Source organism: Pelodiscus sinensis, chromosome 1 (assembly GCF_049634645.1).
Source record: "Pelodiscus sinensis isolate JC-2024 chromosome 1, ASM4963464v1, whole genome shotgun sequence".
NCBI lineage: Eukaryota > Metazoa > Chordata > Testudines > Trionychidae > Pelodiscus > Pelodiscus sinensis.
In genome coordinates, this window is record NC_134711.1 from 47,537,501 (window position 1) to 47,547,500 (window position 10,000).

At 32.4% G+C, this 10,000-nt stretch overlaps 1 protein-coding gene across 10 annotated transcripts in view; it reads right to left on the reverse strand.

Moving 5' to 3' along the window:
• Positions 1-10,000, reverse strand: part of FOXP2 (forkhead box P2) — a 669,323-nt gene that overhangs the window by 258,422 nt on the left and 400,901 nt on the right. For 9 of the 10 annotated variants that reach the window (XM_006122527.4, XM_075929528.1, XM_014573351.3 and 6 more), the window contains one exon: positions 3,197-3,374. In XM_006122527.4, the coding sequence (XP_006122589.1) occupies positions 3,197-3,364 (168 nt within the window). In that variant the 5' untranslated portion in view covers positions 3,365-3,374. Of the gene's footprint in view, positions 1-3,196; positions 3,375-10,000 lie in introns of those variants that run through there. The other variant, XM_006122528.4, reaches the window with a different exon arrangement.

Here is a 10,000-nt window from a genome sequence, read left to right on the forward strand (position 1 = left end):
AACTGACTTAATGAATACTCAAAATGCAAGCTCAAATCTACCCTGTAAAGTAATCAGATTTTAGCAACTATTTTGACCTTAGTGACATAAACAATTAGTTCTACAAACCTAATATAAAAATAAAATTCTACATCTAATGCAGAGTAATTTATCAATGTATTTAATGAAAAATATGCTATTTACATGCATTATATATTCTAGTACCCAATACAGAATTCAACAGATTAAAAATAAGTGTATGACTTTTTAACTATTAATTTTCTGATCACACCTCAAATTTAAAATAAGAAATCAATTGTAACCCATTTTCAAAATTAAAGATATATGTTCACTTTAACAATATTTACAGGTTGATAAATATCCACACTAGGATAAAAGGTTGCTTCCAGACTAGTCATATATCTTTAAAGCCGACCAGATGACTTGTGACAGTTCCCCAACTATTTGTCATTGAGTGTATATAACTGTATATTATAGAATACTGTCAATCTGTCTTGATACTTGGATGAAGAAAAACTGTCTTATTTAAGTCAAACTTCCCAATCTTATATAAGGATCACAGCAATGTAATTAATCAAGCCAAAGAAGGATTGTCCTAACTCCAAGAAAATTTTACAGAGTAAACTTCAGTGGAGACTGATTTAACTTTTATTTACTTTAAGTAAACCTATCAGTTTCTGATCAAATGGCTGAACAAGATGTTTCAGCTAAAAGATCAGTCCTATCTTATTAAGCAATTTAAAATAATCTCAGTTGCTCCTTCTATAGAAGCATCAATCACCATGTTTAACTTTAACCAGTAAATATTCATGCCAAGTTGAAAAGCTCGTCTCTTAATTCTGTTTTTCTTAATGACCTGTTCTGATGTATTAGTAACACTTTAACTTACTGTCCAGTTGTATGAAACATACTTAAGTTCAAAGCAATAGCAGTTCACATTATTACTTACATGTAAGACACAGAATCATAACAACAATTACAATATTTTAAGGCTCACGTTAAGGAAGCCACAACAAGAATACTGAATTATGACATTAGTACAGCATATCTCTGCAAGCTCATATAAAAAACAAAGAAAAATAAATAGAGATTTATTTTACTTTTAAATATCTGTGTAATAACTCACAAAGTATTGATCTAGAAAGTGATGACATGGTAAAAATAAAAACATCTTGCCTTTTTCTTTTAAACAACATTTAAGGGAAAAAACAAAGAAATGTAGTACAAAGATAAGCAAATCACCTAAAGGATTTGACATTCCATGTTTACATTTTACATCAACATGTTTTGTAGAAGGATTTATACACCAAACTCAGGTGGTATTTAAATCCTACGGTGCAGACCCTATCATAAAATGCCTCCTGAGTCCTATTAAGTGTACCCACAGTTTTACTTTGCCTTTCTGCTTATTTAAGATATAATCACATTTTTGAAGAAAAGATTGTCACTTCTAAGCCTGTCCCCTCAGAACCTGTCTGTTATTAATACTCTACTGGATATTTTCATCTTCAATTTTTATTCTCTGTGGTCTTTGCAAATGCTATCTACTGGAATCTGTGACTATATGGACAAATGAACTACAAACATCTAGGGCTGCTGCTTTGAGTGACATGTAAGTGACGTATTATTCTGTTGATGTGCTTTGTGTTGTAAAATACTACAGTTAAATGTGGTTTTTAAATACTTTTCACATATTAAATGGCCTATTTCTAAGAAGTTTAATAAATATTTAAAACTAACAATTTCAAATTCTTAAATAAAGTTGGTGGCCTGCTTTTAATATAAAAATAATATAAAATGTAAAAAAGATGTAGTTTTAAGTTAACTAAGTGCTTAGAGGGCACTGAAAAAAACCCCAGTTCCTTAAGCTGTAATACAGTAAGTGCTCAGCTGTTAAAATAAAATACACTTGCAATTGAAAGAACGAACAGATGTAACAGTCTTAACTTCTCAGATTTCAACCATAACTATTTTATTCAATTTTTCCACACTTTGTGTCATTATTGCAAATACTGTATTTAATAGTCAAGGTATCTAGTGAAACTGTTTAGTTTTAGCATTAAGAGCACTAACTTTTAAAAGTCACTATGCCCTGATGTTATCTCAGAGGCCCAAATTTAAGTAATTTAGGTATGCTACTATAAATGTCTTTCTACCAAACCAGCTTTTTTTAGACTGTTTCACTTTAAGTAAGGCTACTTTCTCTCCAATAATAAAATCCAGGTGTTGCTAATAAAAAATACCAATATTTACAAATGAAGCTGAAATCCTGAAAGGTGCTGAGTGGGGGGCCTACATTACGGAGGTGAGTGGATGCTGAAGGCATCCAGCAGCTTAAAAGAGGTTCTCAGCACTTTGCAGAATCATGTCCAAGATTCTTACCAATTAAACCTAATTTTGGCCTAAACACTGGAGAGAAAATAGAAGAATAAACCTTACACACAGTTACTCAATTATCTTTGTTAATTAACTGACTTTTAATAGACACTGTCTTTTTAGGTGCTCAACAGCTTATTCTTCCACTTTTACAAGTATAAACTGCATTCAGATGGCATATACAAGAAAGAAAGAAAACTTCAAAATGGAAAGCTCTATATAAAAGTTTTTGCCCCCTTTTACAAAGATATTTAGCAATATCAAAGCTTTTTAGCAATATCAACATATATAAAAAATATAATGTAGACTTTATGTTTCAGGAGCTGTTAACTAATCAGCATTTTGTATTTATAACTACAACAGAAAAGCATCTGTGTTGTGAGAAGTCACTCTGATCCCTTCACCTTAGCTCAGATTTTGGAAGAATTCATTGTATAAGCAAGCAAAGTATCAAGTAATGTGGCCCTCTGGTGGAACAGTAAGTATCACATTTTACATCACAGTATCACACAGTAAACTAGAGGTTCTGAAAACATGTACTGAAAAGCTTCACAGTAACTTTTATTAATATGTTATGCAAACCTAATTAGTAAAAGAGCATGTATAGTGTATTATAGTGCTATTAAGACATTACTAATATGAAAACAGTATCTTCATATTTCAATATTACCATGCATAGAAACAACAACAAATAATGCATTATACTCTTTGGCTTACACAATACTTTACATTCACTACATGTATAAGCTCTATATAAGGATGTAAGTAAAGAATCATTTGTATTTGTTTAAGAACAAATACTAAGCAAAACAAAACTTACCTGCTGTTGTTGCAGATGCAGCAGTTCTACTGTGCTTACTTCAGTGCTCGTGTCACCACTTGATCTTCCATCTCTGCTGCCAGCATCTAATTGGCTGCTTAGAGCGCTCATTCCATTTTGATTCATTGAACTGTTGCTTATTGTCTCTGTCGCAGATTCCTGCATCATGACTTAATACCTAAAAGTGATTAAGAAGTATCAATTAGCACACACGTTACACCTTCACACTTCCATTATCAAGATGTCCCTCTCTGCCAATTACACAGATAGCATCTTTAGAAGAAGGGGGGAGAAAACGAGCATAGTCACTTGCCAAGAAATGCAATACAAATTCTGATTTCATACAGACACTAATCACTGAAATTATTATCTCTATAAGCATTCTTTGTGTGGTTACATTTAACAGCCAAATAACATACCATGCATGCAGCATGGTCAATAGCATTTATGAACGACTGCATTTTAAAGTCTACCTATAAAACCAGTTTAAATGAAGGCAGGATTTCACACTCTGCTCTATATTTCCTATTATCTTGCTTTGACAACCATGGATGACTATACAGCCTTATTTAAAATATTCACTATCTTGATTCTGTCAGAATTTTACAGCATATCTTATGCAAGGCTGTTGTTTAATGATGCACAGCTAATCATACAAAATTAAAATTTTGTAAGGGTGTTACAAATCATATGGTATCAACCAATGATAAATAGTATAACGGGCTTCTCCTTTTTTGTGACTAAATAAAATTTTGCCTTGGAGGCATTTTAAGAAAAAGCTCCTGCTGCAAACACGTCAGATATTGCCTATTTTTTTAATCAAACGGCTGATATTCATTTATTTTTCTGACATTTAAAACATTTAATACTGTCCTTCCTGGGAAGTAATTAAGCTTATGCATGAGCAGCAATCAAACTGTTCACTTGAAGATGACTTAAAACTCAATTTTAACATAGGCAAATAAATGAAAGATATAAAATTAATTTTCCAGGCATGTATTAGATATGAAAGCTGGAAATAAAATCTATCAAGAATATCACTAATGATTGTGCTAAAAACAGCATAAATTATGCATATTACCTTCTCTACAGTAATAAATGTTTTATCATTTTCACTGCATAAATATACTGTACTTTCAGGATAGCAATGAGATGTCCTGCCAAGATCAGTTGAAATTCTTGCAGTAAATAAAGAACCAACGTGCCCTTACAAACCAGAATTTCAAGGTGCATTTTGCATCTATAATATGGAAAGGTCAATTTGTGTTCTCAAAGCTTCCTAAGTCCTATACTGTACTATTGGTGTCAACTGTATATTGCTTCCCCATATTATTACACACAGTGCATTGAAAGAATTCCAAAAACCATTTTGGCAAAGCGTGTATATAAAGATACCAATGTGTAGATAAATAATATGCTTAAGCAAACTTGGTTAAAAAAAAAAAGCCTATTACTTAACATATTGATAAACTTACTCACTTCCATCCAACAATTTACAAAATCCTCCCATAACATGACAAAACATAAAACAGGTCAATACAACAAACTACTTTCACAGGATAAAGGAGATAAACAAAAAATGAATGTGCATTTTGTGCGACAAAAGTGGAGATAGTAAAATATAAAGTTATGAAAGGATGTTCTAATAAAAAATAAACAGGATACAAATTAAACAAACATGAACATAGTTAACATGAAAGAGGGCAGCTGTAATATCTACAGTAAACAACTGCAGAAACAGATGTGTTTATGTACAAACAGTCGTTGTTAAACACACCATTGAATATACACGAAGAGAAATAATAGATGTAGAAAATGTGATACACATAGTGATGAATTTTACAAGAAAAAAACAAACCTAATACTCTTTTCAGAGATTAGGCAGCTAATAAGTATTCAAATTAGGCATAAATTTTACATGTACAATGTTTAAAATATTCAGAGAAAAGAGTCTGATTGCCCTTAGTAGTTATATGAAAATTCTAATGCGGGTCTTCTACAACTGTGGGAGCAGGCATCATTTTTACAATATTTACTTTCAATAAACATAATTGTCACGTATATCAGAATGAAATTCACTTAAAACATCGTATGGAATTTATTTTTAAATGAAGTTTTGGACTCAGTAATTTCAAATATTAGTCCCCTTTCGGCCATACAAAGATTGATCCAACAGACAGGTTCAACTCTCAAAATGTCTAATATTACACAAAAACTGTGAATTATTCAGCCATGTTGATTAAAAGGGGGAAAAGGGACTGTGACTATACTTTAATTAAGCAATCAAGCAGTAGAAAATAGTTTGAAATTTTTTTAAAAAGTCAACAATCATATGTTTACATATCTCTGGCTCTTTCATTATAATTAGAAGAGAGGTGCTAAACATCTTCCAGTTCATATTAACCAAAGGTTTTTATGCCTTGTATCCTTGCAAAGCCCTAGAGTGTATTTCAGACTCTGCATTTTAAGTTAAAGTGTCCGTGAGCCAGCAGAACCTGATTTAACAAAACATGGCCAGCAATGGTACTCCTTGCTGTAGAAAACAACAGGCTCTCTGGTCCAACATCAACATGCAGAGAGAAGAGCTACAGAATACAAACATTACAATGAGTAATCTACTTGGAGATGAAATGGACGAAAACCTGATGTTTCTTTAATAAAAGGAAAAAAAATCCCTAGCATACAATGTTCAGAAAAAAATATCTTTCAGGTAGCTAAAAGAATATTATATACACATGCAGTGCCAAAATTGGGGAAGTTCTGGTGGATAATCCATGCTTCCACTACTTACTGCTTTCAGCTAAAAAAAAAGGGGGGGAGGTTGGTTAAAAAAGGAGATAGAAAATAGAATTCCGCACCTCACAAACTCATGCATTTTATTTGATTTCTTTGTATATCATCATGGCTGCACCCACTTGAATTAAAATGCTAAAAATATCTAACAAGAGTTTAAAATATTGATGTGGAGATAGTTTTGAGCTCAAACTTCTTAACAGTAGGTTCAAAGTATTTGTTTTTCTTACTTTTACACCAGTAATAAAGCTACATTGGCAAAACAATCCAAAATAAATACAAAAGAAATGAGTGATGGCGTCTTTAAAGCACTGATTATCAGAAATTAAAACTTAAAAAGTTTAATACTTCCAAAGAGGATTGGAAGAAATTATCTACACACCCATCCATACCGCTATATTTACACCTTAATCTCTCACACATTCATTCTCTCTCTTTCATTCATGAGCATGCACACATTTTTGTTTTGATTCCAAAAGTCTTGCTGTTAAAGCTAAGACAGAAAGCTCTGCCTTCAGATATTTTAAACAAAGGTGGTGGTGGTGGGAAAATCTTTTCTGCTCACTGGAAGAAAGAGTGTAGATTATCATTTTAGCATGGGTTGCACTGCATGTTGAATTCTGAATTCTGCCAATATAAAACGAAAATAACCTACATCAAAAACCTCCACTCATCTTATGAATTTAGAAGATACAATTTAACTTTTCTCCTCTGCAGTAAACACTAAGTTTTCTGTGTTTTTTTTAAACCAGCAAGTCACTGTACAGATACTTATTCTCTACACCACTTCCCTTTTGAAACATTAAACTGACACTGGAACTGACTGCACAAGATTGCATTTTCTCTTCCTAAACAACTTGAATTGAAAGGTTACTTAGTGTAACAATATTTACTTGCAGAATTGTGTTGTTACCAAGGGTATAATGGATGGTGGCTATGCAGGTTTACGCAAGAATGAGTGAAGCATGAGGCATTAGCCATGTGTTTGACATGTTTCAAATTGCTATAATCCAGCATTAAACACACCCAGCAATTCATGCCATTTCTTGCAGCCATAATCTTGAATAAAGCGTGCACAACCACTTATTATATAAATTAGTATATGACTCCCTTTTATAGTCACAACAGTGCTTTTGTGTTTATTTTGCATCAAGATGTGGTCTTTTATTTGTATAAATAGCAGGATATAAAAACAGAGCTCAATTAGGCCTCCTTACTTTATGATAGGGTAATATTGAATGCTAGGCTTGTTTGTTTTATTTTTCCCTACGAAGAATAGGTATTCTTGGTGTAAAACTGAAGAGAGGGAAATATTCACTTCCTTTTGTGACTTCTGCAGTGGTTTTACATTTTTGCAGATCTGCGCGGTCTGTGGTAGTCGGGTGTGGTTCCAACTTTTGAACAAGAATACAAACACTACGTGAGATACCTGAACCACCACCAGGGGTCCTTCTTTATTAGAGAAGTTATGTCTGTTATTACATGTGCTGCTCTTTTATATGGGGGATTTTTTTTGTATTTTTGGCCTGTGGTCCTCAGGTTAGTCATTCATACCTGCTGTAAGGTATTTTTACAATACACTATAACATAAAAGTAGTTCAATTTTTCTTTTCCCTGTAAAGGACACCAAGTTCACTGAATTAGGCAGAGGAAACTTCCATATATGACCATATCGCATAATAATACATGGAGACACTTTAAACACAGAAATTAATTATGGTTATCACAACTGGTCCACAGTTTTAGAAAGCAAACTTTCTCCTTCCCAAGTGTGAAATAGGGTGAAATTGTGACAAATGTTAAACTTTTAACTCAGAAAAAATGCTTTAAAATCCAAACATTTTGAACTAGAGTGTTTGTCACATATATAATGCAATCAACACCAACCTTTCTTTAAAAGTAGTGCTAATGACAACATAATCTAGTACAAGAATTTCTACATAATGTATATACACATGTACGTATATCACTAACATATAACACTAGGTGAAATTCTCTAAAGTAATCTTGAAGTCATGTTAGTTTGGTTTATAATATCTTTGATAGAATTCTTCATTTTTAAATTTGAATATGATATAAAAATGAGTGCAGAAAGTTGGGTTTAAATAATGGTAACTTTGTGCTCTACTGGAATTAATTCATCATTGACACCAAGCACAATGCATTTGAAAGCTAGTGCTAGTATGCTAAAAGTCTTTAATACTTAAGATTGCCTAATAAATCAAAATGCCAAATATGAAGGACATAGCTGAATGTGTAAGAACAAAAACTGTAAAGGCACATTTGGTATATTTAAATATTTTATTGTTATTTTAACTAAAACATGTTGTGTCTCAAGATATGATAAAAGTGTAAGTATAAACTATTTCAGTTTTTTAATACTAAGTATTAAATACTTTTTCTAAGTATTTTTTAAGTAAACGAATACTATTAAAGTAACAATTAGATCAATTACTACTGAAATTGTTTTAAAGAAAGCATCTTCAAAATCTTTGATGTGCTACAATATATTAAACAATGAACTCAGCTGTATGAAAATATACATTTTCAGGGTATATTTGTCATTTAAAAGACATCAAGAGTTTTTGCTCAACAATGTAGAACATCAATACGCACTGTGCTGATAGATATTTTGTACAAGCTGAACTTCAAGTTCTGAATTACAGTATTTAGCTTAGACAGAAATATACTACATTTTCTTCAGTAAGCTGGTTAATCATCTTGTCTGAAAAAATTACTTAGAAATTTGGTGGTAAAAAAGATAGCATCTTCAAAGCCAATTTGCCATTTTTGATTATTATAACACAATTATTACTTACTTTAATCATAACTAATATAGTAACTGAAAAATAACAAGGGCAGATATAAAATATACTGTATCTACTATAAAACGCAAAATAAGTATAGCAGTTCCCAATGCAAACTGAGTGATCAAATAGTGAAGCACTAACACTGTTTACTGAATATATTGTTACAATAAAACTGACAATTGAAATTATATAATTGACAGAAAGTGAGATTTATTATAGGCCACTATCAGTGTATATACACAGCAATTCTGATCTGTTGTGAGCCTCTGGTAAAGAATTATGTAACTTCTCTTTGGAGTGTAACACTATCTTAACAGGTGCATTTGGCATAGATTAGAACATGTTAGGTCAGGTTAACTAATCTTGTTTGATTTTTGTTTTTGGTGGGTTTTTTTTTTTTTTTTTTACAATTTACAACAGTTAAAAGGACAATATTTTGATCAACACATTTATCTCAATATTATCAGATACAAATTCTCCAGCTGTCTAAATATGTGTTCCTGATAATCAGCTGTGCTGATTTTTCAAACTGCTACCAACATCCTTATTCAAAGTACAGTATCAGACTCACGCTATTCCATATTTCAGCACAGGACAGCTTTTAGATTTGTGCCATCTCAGTTCATTTGGGCTCATAAAAATGTCCTTCCTTCGTGAATCAAAAATTCAGACACATACAGCACCAATAGCCCCATCACAAAACAACACTCCCCCTACCGAAAACATTAAGCAATATCTGAGTCTTTTCAGGTTGCTTTTTATTTTCAGTGGAAAATAATCATTAATCGTTACATAGACCAATGTTATCTACATTAGTAGCAGGAATAGTATGCATGCCTTATGTGTATGATAGTGACAAAACCCTGCTAGAGTGCATTACCACATCCCACACACAAATGAATAGCCAATTTCATGATAAGGTTCTTATTAGAGCTGTGATAGCTTGGGAAACCCCACCTTAGCAAGCAAGCTTTTTCTCCTTTTTCCTTCACCTCCACCCCCCTTCTTCACACCACCACTCTCACAGTCTCGGAGAAAAAAACTCTCCGAGCTCTTGAGAGAAGGGAGATTTTATTATAGTCAATGGAGAATTTAATAGTGAGAAAGCATTAGGGCAGTAGGAAATAATTAGAACTGTCAGAGCTACAGAAGATCTGCCTAGCTGGCAAAGAGAGAGTGAGAGTGAGAGTGTGTGTGTGTG